The 17,628-nt window shown below is 44.6% G+C and overlaps 1 protein-coding gene across 1 annotated transcript in view; it reads left to right on the forward strand.

The window, feature by feature from the left end:
• ADAMTSL3 (ADAMTS like 3) overlaps positions 1-17,628 on the forward strand; it is a 268,514-nt gene that overhangs the window by 224,810 nt on the left and 26,076 nt on the right. The window contains exons 19-22 of the mRNA XM_063142573.1: positions 1,272-1,451; positions 1,958-2,111; positions 12,521-13,616; positions 16,694-16,821. Of these exons, the coding sequence (XP_062998643.1) occupies positions 1,272-1,451; positions 1,958-2,111; positions 12,521-13,616; positions 16,694-16,821 (1,558 nt within the window). The remainder of the gene's footprint in view (positions 1-1,271; positions 1,452-1,957; positions 2,112-12,520; positions 13,617-16,693; positions 16,822-17,628) is intronic.

A 17,628-nucleotide genomic window follows, 5' to 3' on the forward strand; every position in this document is an offset into this window, starting at 1 on the left:
ACTCATGGGCCTATAAATGGGTTCTTACCCCTCCCAGCCTCCTCTTTGTTTGCACAGATCCCTCCCTCCTTCCCTGTAGGCAGTGTGAGCTTGCTGGTTGCCATTGGGGGCCAAGTAGGATTTGTTTTTACTTATGTTCTAAATTGTTCATGAGGTTTTTTGCATACTTCACACTGCAAGACAGCTTGGGAGTATTAAATACATTGATTTGGTTCAGGTTCTTTAATTTGGTCATTTGCTACTAGGCTGGTAGGTACGGGCATCCAGACTGGAGTTTTGGAATGGTGAGCATTCACAGGCACTTTTGCAGTGACTGGTAATACCTGAGGCTAACAGCTTTGAGCCCTGTGGCCTAGCTGGTGAGATAAGGGTTACCTTTGAGGCCAGCCCTTCTCACCCACTCAGAGCCCTGTGGCCCAAGGGGGGTGGTGATACTAGAAGGTTTCCCTACCCCAAAAGGGGCAGGCCCATGGGAAGGGCAAATTGCCCAGTGTGAACCCACAGGCCATGAATAGCTCGCCTGACTCAGAAGGGCCTGTAAACAGGCCATACTGGATGCCCTATAGGATTTCCCCCCTTTGCAGATCTTGAATAAATGTGGCCCTATTTAAACTGAATTTTACATGTCTCACTTCGTTATTTATTGACCTCCGCTCTGCAATTTAAGATTTGTGAATTCTAGAGGTCTTCCCTGAAGGAAAGGCTTAGCCGTTAGACCTAATTTTTCTAAACAGCCAATAAAATGGTAAACCTATTCCTGGACTCTATCAAGTTAGACTGCAGGTTGAAGGTCACAAAGTTCTTCTTCATTAAAAAATATAATGTTTCCTGCACATATAAAAGTGCCATATAAGGGAGAAGACTATGTCTCAAAGTACAAAGTTTGTTTATTTTGGTCATAGACCAGCACAACAGAAAACATCATCATAATAATTCTTCAGCACTCAATTCTTCTCCGTGGCATATATGTCTTCTCTATGCAAGGATATCCTGTTTTCTTTAATACGGAGAGGATTCAGTCAAGTGATCCCCTCCCTCAGTCTGAAGTGGTACAGTCACCTAATGCTTGTATGTCTATAGACCTCAAATGCTCTGGAGAGCAATATAACCAGGCAATACCACATACAAATATAGCTCTGGTCTAAAGCATTTGAGGAAAGAGTTGCTGCTCCCTCCATGTATTTTGAACCTTGAATCATAAGCAGCACCATAAATGAATGAATAAAAACTCTGTGCATCACCATGATTTCTGTTGATCTCCTTCTACTAAGTGCTCCCGTACATGTGGTGGAGGCACCCAGAATCGCAAAGTGACTTGCCAGCAGTTGTTGATGGATGGAAGCTTTCTGAAACTCACTGATGAGAAGTGTCATGAGCCTAGATTGTCCTCGCACAAACCTTGTGCTAAAACAGATTGTCCTCCACGGCTGGTCCTGGGAGAATGGTCCAGGGTGAGTAGCTTAAAATAAGAGTGCATTTTAAGGATTTATATATCCCAGCCTATTTCCCCACCCCAGGGCCTGAATTTCTGTTACATGCACTCTGGCGTATCCCTGTCTTAATGAATACGGAGTACCCTGTAAGGGTGGAGGAGAAATTCGTTTAGTGACCTACCAAACCTGTACTTCCCAAAGCTATATCCAAACTTTCCACAACCTGGTGCCTTCCAGATGTTTTGGACTACAGCTGATAGCATTCTTGACCATTAGCCAAATGCTGGTTGGGGCTGATGGGAGTTGAAGTCCTAAACGTCTGGAGGTCCCCTAGGTTGACAAAGGCTACCATATGTGAACCCAAATGCAATTATACATCTATATTCACACTATTGTCCATCTATAATGCCTTGTGAAAGAGCAACCCTTTGAAAATGGGGTGGGGAACCCCCTCTTTTGTTTAAGGTTAGCGCACATGGGACAGGATACCCAAAATCTCTTTGACTACATCGTTCTTCTTGCAGTGCTCCGTGAGCTGTGGTGCTGGGACACAAAGAAAGAAATCCACCTGTCAAAAGCTTACCGCCAAAGGCCAACAGGTCACCTTAAATGGATCAGCGTGTAGCGGCCTCCTAGCCTCTCCGCTTGTAAGGCCATGTCACCTGAATGCCTGCCACAGTAAGTGATACTTTTCAAGCTTGTCTGAGAGAAACAGGTCCAGGTTTCAGAAATTCAGCAAATTCTGTGCCAAACCCAATTTGATGACCTGTATCAATCTTAATGCACAATAATCACATTTGCATGATGCTTCTTAACACCGCACAATTTAATCTGCAGTTGTGATAGCTTGCCTAATGTATCCAGTTTCTGCTAGTTTTGGGGAAGGGGGAGATGCTATATGAGGCACTGCAGTTGCATCACCAGACTAGTGGAAACCTTATTCAGCCACGTGTTCGGCTTTGCCGTACTTCCAAATGTCTTTGCCATGAGGATTAAACACTTCCTTTAAATAACTGAGATCCTTAGGAAGGCCATTTCTGCACCGAGTGCAATACTACATTCAGCATCCCCCACAGAACTGTAAAATGCTTTAATTTCTTGGATTCTTCCTGGATCTCTTCTTAAAAATTGCCATGACTGTTGCATATTTTTGTTAGAACATCAGCAATTTCACTGTTCGTTTTTTGGACACTTGGGTGGACGCCATCTTAATTTTTAACGGACAGTCTTCCAAGAACCTTATCGCATCACCTTTATTTGATTCCTTTCTTCACACTCCTTCCCAGAAAAAAAACAACCCGTTCATGGGCAGATATCTGTCCTATATATCTTCCATAGTGAAGTCAGATGCAAATAATTCACTCACCTTTATGACAATACCCCTGCCCCCTCGGGGTTTGCAGGAGGCGACTCCACGTCATAGGGTTTCATAAACTCACCCACAAGTGACTGAGGAGGCTGAGGGCTGCATCAGGTTATCAGCTTTATTGCACCTTGATCAGATGAGCTAATTTGCTCACGCAGTTACACTAAGAGTCAGTCTTTACAGTATGGAATTCCTCTATCTCCTTAGTCTCTGGGCCACTTTTCACCTTTGTTCCCCTCCCAAAAGTACTTGTTTTGGTACCTCCAACTCCCAGCTAGGAATGTTGGAGAAATCCATTGAGGGGATGGAGTTCATCAGGTTTTCTGGGGCTGCCCCTTCCCCGGATTTAGTTTTGGTTCCCATTGCAGCAGCACCCCCTTTTATTCACTACCATAACCACCCTTGACAGCAGGCAAGTGAGAAAGGCTCCTGTTGATGACCTCAAAGTACAGGCAGGCTGGTACAGGAAAAGGCGGTCTTTCAATAAACTTGGGCCCAAACAATTTAAAGTTTTGAAGTATAAAACCTGCACTTTAAATTGGGCTCATTAACATACCGCTCTTCCTTTTCTGAGCTGCCGTCTTCTGTCCCCTTCCTCTCCATAGGCTCTTTCCTAAATCTCTCACAATCCTGATTCTCTTGCAGCGCCTCTTTTGTTGCTTTGTCATCTATTGGTCCAACCGCTGCTAATGTTCTCTGAATGCATTCATGTGATCTTTGATCTTTGGTGACAGCTTTCAAATACAAAGATTTCACAGGCAACTTTGATAGTATCTGACCGCAGACATACAGTAGTAGTCAATATTTGGCAGGTGATTTGCAACAGCATTTAGTAAATTTCATATTAACGTCATTCATTGAGCCAATCAAAACACACACGTCAACTTCCAGTTCCAAAATGTGGACATTGAATTGTTGAGGTTGGATTCCGGTACTGGAGTCGATTTTGAAATTTTGCTGGATTTCAAAATTCTACAACATTCCAGTTCACCTCTCTGTCCCGTATCAGCTCTATGTTTCTTAGATATATGCTCAAGTTGTTCATGTAGCCAAGAATTAACTATGACTCCTTCTTGTTGTTTGTATCTGTAATGGGCTTGCCACTTTGCATAATGTGTGAAAAGGCCCATTTTCCTTGTTTTATTGGAGTTTGGGACCACAAGAGAAGAGGCAGATGGGCGGATTAAGGCTGAAGTCAGTCAGGTCCAGTCAAGTAGGTGAGTTCAAAGCCAGACAGGTTTAGATGAACCAAGGTATGGCAAGCTAAGTCATTTGACATCGGTATAGTCATTGGGGTAGGTTTCGGTGAGCAGCAATCAGGACCCTGGATAGCTTCCACTGGGATCTATTTGCTGAGCTGTAGAAAGCTGTTGTCTTAGCAGTGGACTAGAGTCATCAAATTCCTTAAAAAGAGTGGCAAGGCCTGACCTTCAAGGGGTTATTGCCTGCCCCTTCAAAAAGTTGTTTGCAATCCTTAAAGGGTTGGTGGCTGATTCTGTAGTCATAATCTCATAACCTCTCATAATCCTAGAACCTGGGGTCATCCCATGAAGTTGATTGGTGGGAGATTGAGGGCAAATAAAAGGAAGGACTGCTTCACACAGTGTGGAGTGAAACTATGGAATTCATTCCATGAGATGTAGTAACAGCCACCAGTTTGTAGGTCTTTAAAGCGGGTGTTGGACAAATTCCTGTAGGAGAAGGCTGTCAATGGCTACTGGTACTGATGGCTATATGCTGCCTCCAGTATCAGAGGCAGTATACCTGTGTACACCAGTTGCTGTGGGAAATGGGCAGGAGAGTCCTGCTGCAGTCATGCCGTGCTCATGGGTTTCCCGTGGGCAGCTGTTAGGCCACTGTGTGAACAGAGCGCTGGACTAGACGGACCCTGTCAGGAATAGAAGGCATGGCTGTGGGTCTTGTAGTTTAGCTAAGATTTAATTAGAAGTAGTCTGGAAGGCTTTGGGGCCTGGTCGGCCTTTGGAATGTTACAATTTGTGTGGGTAGATCTCTGTCAGTGTTCTCAGAGCAGAGTTGTAGGAGGGCTTCTACACCCTGCAGGCCACCTGCTTCTCTCGGCCTCAGGCAAAAAACTGTCTGGAGAAGTTTAGCAGAGATGGGTCTGGGGCAACCCAGGGATTCTTCACCAGTTCAGGTTTTGTTCTACTGTGCAGTCCACTCCTTTGCATATTTACTCAGAAGTGAGACCCATGTTCCAATTAAAGTCTGCATGGGATTGCAGACTTATTATGATGAACACGATCCAGTGTGCACAGGAGATAGTCTGTCTCTATTAAGGCATTGCATCTGTATCGGATTTCCTAGCGGGCCGATTCAGATCAAATCAGCCCAGAATTGGAGCAGGTCAGCTCTGGGCCAAATCGAGCTGAATCTGGTCAGATTTTAAAAATGACGACTCCCTTGAAGAGGCCCGGATGGCTGTGAGTGCTCCCAGTGGGTCTAAGTAAGGAGCAGGGGGCTCATGCAGCCGGGGACCCTGTCAGAAGTCTGAATAATTCGGACATCCAAATCTCACTCTGGATCTGGATCGGGTTGGATTTTGGCCGAGGTGGACTGAGACAAATTTGGACGCTCCGAATCAGCTTCCGAAGTGGATATGTGGGTCCATGCACAGCCCTAGTCTCTCTCTCTCTCTCTCTCTCTTTTTCCCTTTCTTTCTTTCTCTCTCTCTTTCTCTCTCTCCTTCTTCCCAGAAGCCTTGAACTGGGTGGCTGCAGCTTGATTATGGGGTTGTTTTTCAAAGCGCCTTTAAGAGTGGTAAGTGCACATGTAAAATAATAACCAATTGGATGTCTGACTGGACTTTTGTGCAAACAGATCCTGGCTGCTGTCCTGAATGTGCTCGCTTTGGCAGCAGTGGAATCCTACTGAGGTCAGTGGGGCTGTGCCAGCGTAAGCACATTTAGCATTGCAGCCACTGTGTCTGCTTGTGAAAAGACGTACAAGTGCCATTGCTGTGCATAGATGTACAGGCATAATTCCCCCAATCGTTTCACCGTTAAAGGGGGGAGGGCGAGTGGACTTTAATATTACTATTAATACGGTAATATTAATGACTTCATATCAGAGGCCAAAGCCACACTGTGCCAAACGGTCAGGATCCAAAAATCATTCCAGCATGGCCAGTCGGATTTTACTGTTGTTGCCCTCCGCCCCGCCCCCCCAGACAAGAAGAGCCATATCACAGCCTGCTTTTGAAAGCACACACACACACACAGGTTACAAAAACACTTTGGCACCAACTATGCACTCCATGGGGAACTTCATCCAGTCCAGGTGAAAGTAAGCCCGCTTTCACACAACGCCATTATTAAATGATGGAACTCACTGCTGCAGGATGTGGTGATGGCCACTAGCTTGGAGGGCTATTAAAAATTAGATGAGAAAAAAGTCATGGAGGATATAAACAGCTATTAGCTACGTTGGATAAGTATAGCCTTTGTATCCAGAGCTGTATCTCTCTCTGAATACCAGTTGCTGGGGAAGAAACTATGTGGTGGGGGCAGGTGGGGACGACGACGAATGCTTCATGCCTTGCTGTTTGGAGGCTTCTCAGAGGCATCCACTGTTTGAAATAGGTTGCTAGACCATATGTCACAGACTCTGGGTCGGAGTGCAACAGGATTCTTCTTATGTTGTCATGATGTGTGCATTTGCTGCGTGCACACTTCACATTTTAGACATACATTTCAAAACTCTTAGGCGTACACACACACAAAATGGGAAGCCTGCCTGCAGTCCACTTGTGTGTTCTGTTTTGTATGAGCCAGCCTTCTCCAACCTAGTCCAGATGTTTTGGACTACCAGTTCCAGCATTCCTGACCATTGGCCAGGTTGGCAGGGACTGATGGGAGTTGAAGTCCTGGCCTGTTGGCTGGGGAGGCCTGGTCAGTGTGTGTGTGTGTGTGAGAGAGAGAGATTGTGTGTGTGTGTTTTGAAGAGAGAGAGAAAGAGTCTATGAGAGAATGTGTGTGTTGCGAGAGTGTGTGTGTGTGAGGGAGAGAGAGAGAGAGAGAGAGAGAATATATAGCTTTTGAGCTGAGGGTTCAACTTTAAGGAGTCTAAGGCCTTAGCTAGACCTAAGGTTTATCCTGGGATCACCCCGGGGTCATCCCTGTTCATGTAAATGACACACAGGGGATCCTGGGAGCAGGCAGGGACAATCCCAGGACGATCCCAGGATAAACCTTAGGTCTAGCTAAGGCCTGAACTGTCATCTTGGCCCTGTGGGGAAGAGGAAAGAGCAAGGGGACAGGAGCAGGCAGAAGAAACATCATGGCCTGCTCCTGTTGGACTCTTCCCCCACCCCCACAGGGCAAACTGTCATCTTGGCCCTGTGGGGAAGAAGAAAGAGCAAGGGGACAGGAGCAGGCAGAAGAAACATCATGGTCTGCTCTTGTTGGACTCTCTCTCTCTCTCCTCCCTCCCTCCTTGACTCCTTTTCCTTGTGTGTCATGTCTTTATTAGACTGTAAGCCTGAGGGCAGGGACTGTCTTTTTTGCTAAGTGTAAGCCGCTCTGAGAGCCTTTTTTGGCTTGGGAGCGGGGTATAAATATGATAAATAAATAAAAATAAATAAATGGTGGAGATGGAGTTTTCTCTGAACCAATGATCAGCTGGGAGGCCTTGTGAAAAGCTCAACGCAGCTACTTTGGTGGCAGTTGTTTGGAGACCAGGATTTTTTTCACCGAGAGAAAGGCTGGGGGAACACTGGCCTTGTGGCAGGTGTGGGCCCCCAGTGCAAGCCTATTCTTGAATTTAATGGCCTTTCCTCGCTGCTTGGCTACATGTTTTAGCTCCGCATTCAAAGCAACTCACCAAACAAAATAGGAGCTAGAGTAATTATTCGTTCGTACATAATATGAAACTTTTCTTGGACTTCGTTGCCAGTGAACATGCCAAGATCCTGAGGTACAAAACACCACTTTAAATAAAGCTCCACGGACTTAAAGGAATGTCCTTGGCGCAGCATTTAATAAAATATTTTTTGAGCTGCATATCTATCTGAATTTAATTAATTGTGGATATTTGCGTGGCAATGTGTCCAGTCTGCAAATTGCTTGGTGGAGAGTGATGTTAAAAGAAATATTGTCAACTTTTGGCTGTTGTAAAAAGAAACATAATGTAGAGAAACACAAAAGGGTGGTGATGGTTTTGGGAACATGTTTTATAAAAGGAAGGAGAAGGAGGCCTAAATAGCTATCATCTCAAATCATGTTTTACTATTTAATCACAACCTCAGAGCCAACCTACACAGTCAACATGATCATATGGTACACCTCTTGGTAGACTATACCTTCTTAGGTGAGAACACATGGTTGAACGTTCCCCTATATTCTTGCATGCAGAAAATTAGTACTTCAAGGAAAAATTCTCCATGACATACTAGTTTTCTTTGCACAGGATTTTGTTTTTTTTATGGAGGTAAATGTAACCATGTGATGTCTCACCTATAGTCTGGAACAAGGACTGTGCCACAATCTAGAAAGAACTATACCATATGACTCTAGTGACTGTGTGGCTCAGCTCTAAAATCAGATTTTGGGTGATATTTACAAGAAGGCAAGAAGAATATAGAGGAAATCTCAAAACTCCTGCTTGTCCAAAGGTGCAAAGGTCAATACCAGTTCTCAGACACAGCCGATTTGAATGTTGCATTAGTAGGGAATTCTTCTACACGTACAAGGGGCGGTGGTATGGGCATTGTTTTGAAACATGGATGTCCAGCTTCTCAACGCATTAAACGTGGCACGACAGATGCTTGTGTGTTCTGCAAACATTAGACTTTGCATATCATAAATGTGTTTTAAAGGACACACTTCTGTATAGGAAAAATGCAATGAGTGAAAGTAAGCAGAAAACATTTTGTTACCTAGCAAGCAGGCCAAGATCCACAGTCCACCGTTGCACCAATGGCAACGCAACATTTGTTTTTAAAGAGAGAGAGAGAGAGAGAGAAGTAGAAAGGCAGAGGAGAGCGAGAGAGATTATGTCTAGACTATAGATTTATATCAGCTCATTGCTAGTTTATCTGCCATGACTTCCGATCTCCACCCTGTCTCCAAATCCTAGGAATTTGTAGTTTAGGGCAGGTGCTAAGAATTCTGTTAGAAATCATCCTTCTGCCACCCTTCACAGCAATTCCCAGGGTTCCTTTGGGTGGAAATTGGGTGGGAATATGTTAAACCCATATTCCTGCAGTATAGACGAAGAGAGAATGAGAAAAAGACACGTTTAAACATTGTTTCAGTTAAAGGTGGGTCCCCATTTGAAGAGGTTGTAGACTGTTGCTGGACAGCGTTGCAAGGAGGAATCCTTCACATCTCTAAGTAGTAAAGCACCTGCTTTGCACGGAGAAAATCTCAGGCTGGGTCTCAGGCATCTCTGAGTAGGGCCAGGAAATGTCTCGTCCAAAACTCTGGTGACACTCAGCCAGTGTCAATAATACTGAGGTAGACTGGTCAATGGTCTGACTTGGTAGATCCCAAAGGTAAGGAATAATAACTAATAGAAACAGAAATTCTATACATCTCCCCAGAGTGGGGATGACTGTGACCTGGTGATCTATGTACCTGCTCAGGCTGCTGCCCAGGTGCCAATTCTTGATGGGTAACTTCAGAGCTCCTGCTCTGTCTTTACGTTTAAACCGGATATGGCTCGGACAGCCCTTCAAACAGATGGCTGTCCTTTGCAAAGTAGGACACCTATGCAAAGCACCTTAGAGGTGAAATCTGGAGCGGATTCACCAGCTGCCTAAGTCCTCTGCCTGAGATGCCAGGGAACTGCTGCCAGTCAATGTAGACAACAAGTGGACTGGATGGACAACTAGTCTGACCTGGCATATGCCGCCTTCCTGTGTTCCTAAGAGAGTTATGCAACCCTTGGAGCCACTCCCGAGAAGGTCCTGTCCCAAGTCACTGTCAACCACACCTCTGATGGCAGTGAGAAACAAAGCAGGCTTCTACCAAAGATCTTAATGCGTAATTCCATTGTGGCAAATTGAGAGGCTTTGTACATCTGCTTCCAGCCCTTTAGCTCCCCAAATGTAACCTCTCTCTCTCTCTCTCTCTCTCTCTCTCAAACTTGCCACCTATGCACACGCAGCTGACCAAGAGGCCAATCTCAGTCTCTGCTTTGCCCATGGGTGTGTGTGGATGATGATGATGATGATGATGATGACAATGACATCTTGCCAATTCAATGCTTTTGCACGTATTCATAACCATAAATTGCATTTGATTTTTTTTTATTTGATTTTTTTGCTGGAATAGCTTAGTGTAAATACAAGGCAGCTCAAAATATTTTAATTTTAAAGTCACACGTATTCTACATGCATTCTGGGCTTTTGGAAACGGTCTAGTTAAATACTGGAACATTTCCATTAAAACAAATATTTTGAACGGCATCCTTATTAAAAGAAAGCACACGTTTTAAAAAAATATCTTCATACCTGGGGCAACTTACATTGCACAGAAATGAAACCACTGAGCACTCTTGACTTAGGAGCTGTGTAATAATCGAACTCTGGTATCCTCATTAGCCATAATTAATAGCCAAGATGCTCATTAGTTCACCGATGAATGTGGAAATGTGGCCATAAAATGAGCTGTAGATGATAGAGAGCTTATTTAAAATTAGCCCACAGACCATTTGCATTTCTTTACAAATAAAAGGAAAAAGTTCCATTCAAACCAACATGGTTTGCAACAGTATAAGGTTAGCAATTGCATACAGTTACAGATGAAAGAGCAGAATCAAGGATCAGCGTTCGCAAGCATCTTAGGTCTAATTTTTAAATTGGTATTTAAAAACATTGCGACTATGTGGGTAACGTTGACATTACGTCCTTCCAGACATCGTCGAAGTGGCACCACATCTGAACAACCAGGACTGGAAGGCAAAACTTGCTGAATCCATTTTGCTTTGGCCCTCGGATAAAAATTACAGTACAACGTTGGCTGTAAAAATGTTTCGAGTTCCCCGGAATCACAAGGGCAGAGTCTTAAAGCAACGGACATTCATGCATATACGCCTCCTGATAATCAGGACTGTATCACATTAAACCTGGCTCATATGAAAGCCATACGATACTTTGGGCTAGTCAGTTTCTGTAAATACTGAGTGAAGCAGTGCAACCTGAGTATGGGATGTGATTCCACCTGGGCCACTTTTTTTTTGTCTGCTTCTCCCCCTTTCCAGGTATTTAAGGCTGTGCATGAGTAGATGGATGGAAATGAGCCTGCTTTCCTTCCCAACTAGCTCTGCTCACCTTTCCATGACTTGCTTCCTGCTTCCTCTGTCTCTGTTGGGGTGCTCACTTCTGTCTCTAACTCCCTAGCTCTTGAACTCTCTCTCACTTGTGTTTCTGGCTAGTAGTTGTGCTGGTTGTGACACCCACATTCATTCTTGAGCCTATATTTCCATGCCTGTTAAGCGTGGCACTCTTTGTATGAGTGGTGTTGGTTGCTGCTTGCTAGCCATGCAAACAGGTCTGAGTTAAACGCAAGAATTGATGTAATAGCTGCTATGACACAAAGGGACCAATTGCTTTGTACTAGGGGGAAACAGTGATATTTTTCACTTCAGAATGCAGACTGGAGGATTGCATGTTTGAATATGCTTCCATGTTAAAAAAAGAAAGAAAAGGAAGTCAAATGCAGCCCAACTCCATACATGTAGAAATCTAGCATATCAGGGAGAATCATTTCTAGGTTGCGATCTTTACTCATTCGCAGATGAGTAGGACAAGGCCTTCAGATGCAAGTCTGTCTTTGAGCAGAGATTTGAGTCCCATTGAAATCACTCTTAATTCCAGATCAGCACATTTAGGATTGGCATGTTAGTCTTCCAGGTCCAACGCTTGATTGAGATAAACGCTGATAATATTATTATTATTATTATTATTATTATTATTATTATTATTATTATTATTATTATATTTGTATCCCGCCTTTTGCCCAATGCTGGGCCTCAAGGCGGCCTTACAAAGTTTAAAATATACATGGGGGGGGGGGGGGAGGGAAACAAAACCATAAACAATTAAAAAAATACACAACAAAATGATAAGACATTAACATAGATGGAGGGCTGGATTATTCTCCAAAGGCCTGCTTGAACAAAAAAGTTTTAGCCTGCTTCCGAAAGCCCATCAAGGAGGGAGCCAGCCTAGCTTCCCCGGGAAGAGAGTTCCAGAGCACCGGAGCAGCCACCGAGAAGGCCCTCTCCCATGTTCCCACCAAGCGTGCCTGTGAAGAAGGTGGGACTGAAAGAAGGGCTTCTCCGGAAAATCTCAAAGCACGAACAGGCTCATAAGGGAGAATACGTTCTTTCAAATAACCTGGACCCGAACCATATAGGGCTTTATAGGTCATAACCAGCACTTTGAATTGTGCCTGGAAACAGACTGGAAGCCAGTGGAGCTGTTTTAACAGGGGAGTTGTGTGCTCCCTGTAACCAACCCCGGTCAACAATCTGGCTGCAGCTCTTTGAACCAACTGGAGTTTCCGAACACTCTTCAAAGGCAGCCCCACGTAGAGCGCGTTACAGTAATCCAATCGGGATGTAACTAAGGCATGTGTCACCTTATGAAGCTCTTCAGGGTAAATGATGTTCCCAGCTCTTATAGAAAAATAGATGGTAGAGCCAGGAAAAGAGGCAGCAGCTGCTGTGCTTATATTTCAGTATGGCTTTGTCATTTCAGAGATAAAACAAGAAACGAAACCGAAACATTTTGGAAAGTATCCTTCCCACGGGCCACAGATTCTCAGTATCCACAGAGTCTACATACAGACGAGGCAAGAGAAGCGCATTAATTTTACTATTGGGAGCCGAGCTTACCTGCTTCCAAAAACGTCGGTTGTCATCAAGTGCCCGGTCCGGAGGTTTCAAAAGCCACTGATCCAGTGGGAGAAAGACGGGCAGCGCCTCCCAATCTCTAAGCGGGTTGGCGTCACGAAATCGGGCTCGCTCAAGGTGAACAGCCTTGAGACGCCGGATATTGGCGTGTACAAGTGCATTGCCGGCTCAGCCCAAGAGACCTCTGTTCTTAAGCTCATTGGCACCGACAACCGGCTAATAGAACCGCCGGCTTTTCGGAAGCCGACGGGGGAGAGCACCATCTCAGAACACAACGAGGCCAACAGCTTTGGAGCAAAGTGGTATAAGATGAGCCAGATGTGGAAATTGTGGAGCCAGAAGAGTGAGCAGTATCTGGGCAATGGGCAAGTGAATGACCAGCCGTTCCTGCGACATCTGGAAGCTCATACGAGAAATTCCGTGGCGGAACGTGGCTCTCGCGAATTCCAAAACAAGCGCCTGGAGGCTGTAGTTCTCCCTGGCGCTTACAGTATGGATACGGTACATTTTGAGGAGCTGATCAAGAATCTGAGCCATCTTGTTGAGGCCGGAGAAGTCAACGACGATTTGGCATCCCGGCTTGTCTATCAGTTGATTGCGGAGTTATCCAAGCCACCACGGTCTCCTTCTGAAAAATCGAAGGAGGCACAAGAGGAAAAGCTACCTGCCAGGAAACCTGGCAAATCTCCAGAGGTCTCTGATAACCTTAGCACAAAACCCCAAGGCGGTGCAATGACGATCGGTCAGAAGGGACCGGTTATTGTAAGGCAAAAAGACGGGCCAAAGGTTTATTCAAACAAGACCGTAACCGTACGTGTTGGGAGTGCGGTTTTTTTAACAGAAGATGTCTGCATTGTAAATTTGCTTTGTGAAACTGTTGGGATTGGCAGCCCTAAATATACTTGGACGAAAGATGGAATGGAGCTAAAGTCCTTTGAGAAGTAAGTAAAATGAGATCTTTTCACACTTCTGTGTTTTTCTGAATGATTCATGTGATATCACTGTCCAATATTGATGATCAAAATGTCTCTTTATTGGAAAATCTCTCATTTGCTGAGCTATAGAATTAGCATTTAAATTTTAGTTATCAAGGATTATAAAGCAAGTAAGCACAAGCTTTTTTCAAACTCAAGATCCATTTTGAATCCCGTTGTGTACAAAACCCATTTTTAATTCCTTGCCATAGCTACTCACCTGCTCCTCGACATCTCTTCCTTTTTACCTCCCCTTTTATTTCTACACATCTTTCTCCGTTTTCTTTTTCTATCTTTCTCCATCCCTCTCTCTGAAGGATGTTTGGAACCATCCTGCTACAACCCATGTTTCAATGGACATCAACCCAATTGTGGGTCACAAGCCACTGGAAACCAGCATAGTAACATTCACAAATGTTTTTAGCTATTGTTGATGAAAAAATATATATGCTGCATGTATTGGGTCTCTGTACTATACAGAGAGTTAGGAAACCATGCTGGATGGGGTGAGATGGGGGCAGCAATTCCCCCCAAAGATCTCTTGCTCTTGTGGAAGGCAGATCCTGGATCTGACTCATTCTATATGTTTATTTTGCTGCTCTGTTTTAAAATATCTCAGGATGTAGCTTAGGAAGGTATCTGAAATTGCTGACTCGAACCTACCCTGGGATGGCCACTTGCGAATTGTTAAAAAAGAGGACATGGATTTCCAAAATAGAGGACAAAAGAAGGCATGGGTTTGCGTAAAATGTGCATGAGCTAGTTTCAATGTATAGATGTACATTTAGAAGTAATTATTCTTATCCAAATAGAAATATGGTACATCTCACCAGATTGGGGGAGACTGAGGCCGCATGACCTATGTGCCTGCTCAGTCTACTGTCCATGGACTGTTGATGGAAAGCTTCAAGGCCCTTTTGATCCTTCTGATAGTTCCTTATCTTTAATCCGGACTTGGACTGGACAGCCCTTCAAGTAGAGGACGCCTTCAACAGAGAGGATGGTCCTCTGGCAGTCCTTCAAATAGAAGACTGTCCTCTGTAAAAGAGGACACATATCCCCCCTAGGCAAAGTGCTTACCTTTACTCTTAAATACTGAATTACTTGTCTAGATTAAGCATATCCACCTTATAACCAACTAGTGCTGTCTGTCCCAGACCACTCAACCAATCTCTCCCTGCGTGGTTTCATTGGAAAGCTTATGACATACTGACAAAGATGGTGGGGCGGGGGAAATTAATTTTGACATATTGTTTACTCAATAAATCAGGGTGGGCAACTTGTGGCCCTCCAGATGTTTTGGCCTACAACTCCCATCAGCCCTAGCCAGCATAGCCAGTGGTGAGGCATGATGGAGTTGTAGGCCAAAACGTCTGGGCAGCCATAAGTTGCCCAACCCTGCAACCGAGAAACACTATGATGCCCTTGGACTCTCAGAATTGTGCAGAAGCACAAACCCAGTTGGTCGAATGTGAGTGAGTTTCCACAGAGCTCTCAGGCTTCCCTGATCCCGGGATCCCTTGTGCATCATGTGGACGCACAGGGACGATCCTGGGGTTCGCCCCGTGATAAAGCCTTGTCTAGCTAAGGCCTATGTCTCCACAGAGCTCTCAGGCCAACATAGGGCCTGCTCAGTCAACACACTAAGCCATGGTTAGACTGCTCACCCTTCTGCAGCCAATGGTTAGCAAGTGTGTTTAAACTGTGGTTATATAGCCACCATGGTTAAGAACGGTTTACACAACATGCCAAGTCATGGTTCACACAGCACACTAAGCCATAACATTTAGCTCAAAATGCTTATGGAATGGAACCAATGACCTAGGGTGTTTGTTCAAGAGGCATTCAAGAGGCAGCTGGACAACCATCTGTCAGGGATGCTTTAAGGTGGATTCCTGCAATGAGCAGGGGGTTGGACTCAGTGGCCTTGTAGGCCCCTTCCAACTCTGCTATTCTATGACTCTAACCACCATTGCTTAGTGTGTTGTCTGAACAGGGTCAATGATTTAGATTTAGCCCAAGAAGAACTGCTGGAAGTGAACAGAATTCCTATGAAAAGGAAGGCTAGAGTTCCTTCTGAATTTGAAGGCATGAAACTGGCTTGGCATTCGTTTGTTTTTAAACTTTTGTATTTCACTTATCCAGTTTAGCTGAGCAACTCAAAGTGGCTTGCAACAAACACTGAAACACTCAATACAATTCTTTACAAACAATCCCAAAGGGGGAAAAATGAAGGAAGAAACCAAGGGACAGAAGGCCGATCAAACATCAGTTAGGCGAGAAGCCTACTAAAATCTTGTGGTGTTTTTTTTAAAAAAGAAACAAAAGCTGTTAAGTGGCATCAAAACATCACCAAAGTAAGAGCCAAGCAGATCTCCCAAGGCAGAGAACTTAATAATTTGGGTACTACTGTAAAAAGGCACCATCGTGTGTTACCACCAGTAAGGCTTCCAAGAGCAGGATGTGGAGAAAGGCCTTTTGCAGTGATTTTGTGGATGCCAATGAGAGGTTCCCCTCCCCTAATGCTAACTGCTATGGGTGTGTGATTTTTACAGAGATCATAGCTGGTTTTGGAAGGTTTAAACTTAGCTTGACCACATGCTATGGTGCCAAGGACTCCCCCCCCCCCGGCCAATGCATACCAACAATAACAACAACAACTTGGTTGCTATTGTCTGTAGCATCACTTGTGGTTAGGCCTTTAGAGGACGTTAAAGTTCATTTACAACAGAGGTCCAAACTAAATGTCTAGCTAATCATACATATTGTAGCTATGGAATCAATGGAGACTTTTCTTCTTATTTAAACTCTTGTTTCCCCTGTGGGTGGATATAATTGGGGGGGGGATGGGGGGAGATTCCCCCATCCATGAGTGACATGGTTCTGATCTGAATTGGGTCCGTGCATGAAAGTAAACAAAAGCTTCGTGTATAGCTACACTATCTGTGATTAGCCAAACATTTAGTTTGGCCTAGAGTGAGTTTGAGTAAATGTTCTTTAGATGGAACAATAAATTTTGCTCTCATTCTTTAAACATCCTGCAGAGTGGTTTTGGAAGCTGGTGGAAAAGTCCAAATTCTGAACCCAACCAGGAAAGAAATGGGTGTGTACCGTTGCGTGGTGGAGAACGGCTTTGGTTCCGACGTGGAAACGTCAGCACTGTTTTATGCAGGTGGTATTTCATGCTGTTACTTTGCACCTTTATCATGAACAATCTCTCAGTTTCTTCATTTTCTCCTCCTTCCTCCGTGGCATGTATTCCCCCCGTTTTTATTTCATGCAAAAATATATAATGGTTAGTACAAAAATTTGTAATATAATTAAAAGGAGGGGGGGATTATAACATTGAGGAAAGAATTCCAAGAATGAATATCCACACTATAGTGGACATGGACACACACAACATAAGCAGTGAATTTTCCCACAAATGTCTCTAAACATTGCTTTCTTTCACACAGTGTGAGTTATCCAGTCAAATTACATGGTTACAGGATCCCACATTGGGCCTGTTCAGGCGACATACCAAGCCATGGTTAGGCCGCTAACCCTGGTTAGGAACGGTTCACATGACACACTAAGTCATGGTCTACATGACACACTAAGGCCATAGCTAGATGGGGCGAAATCCTGGGGCGAGCCCTGGGATCGCACCTGTGTGTCCACATGATCCCTCCCTTGCCCCAGGATCTTGCCCTCCCCTTTGAGCCCACTTTTTCCATGGTCTCGGGATGATTCCACACTAGCAGTTTGTTCCAGTTACTTGCAAGGAGGCAGGACCCGTGCACGGGGTGCGGAGCTACTCAGGAGCTCTGCGCCCATCGGGTGGGGTGGGGAGAGCAGGGAAATTAATTTAAATTTTTTAAAAAACTTACCTTTTGCGCACAACCATTCGTGAGCTCTGCTCCTTTAACAACAACAACAACAACAAAATGGTGGGCGCGACGTCCTCTCCTTTCGAGGTCATCGTGCACCGCGGGTA

Source organism: Elgaria multicarinata, chromosome 16 (assembly GCF_023053635.1).
Source record: "Elgaria multicarinata webbii isolate HBS135686 ecotype San Diego chromosome 16, rElgMul1.1.pri, whole genome shotgun sequence".
Taxonomy (NCBI): Eukaryota; Metazoa; Chordata; class Lepidosauria; order Squamata; family Anguidae; genus Elgaria; species Elgaria multicarinata.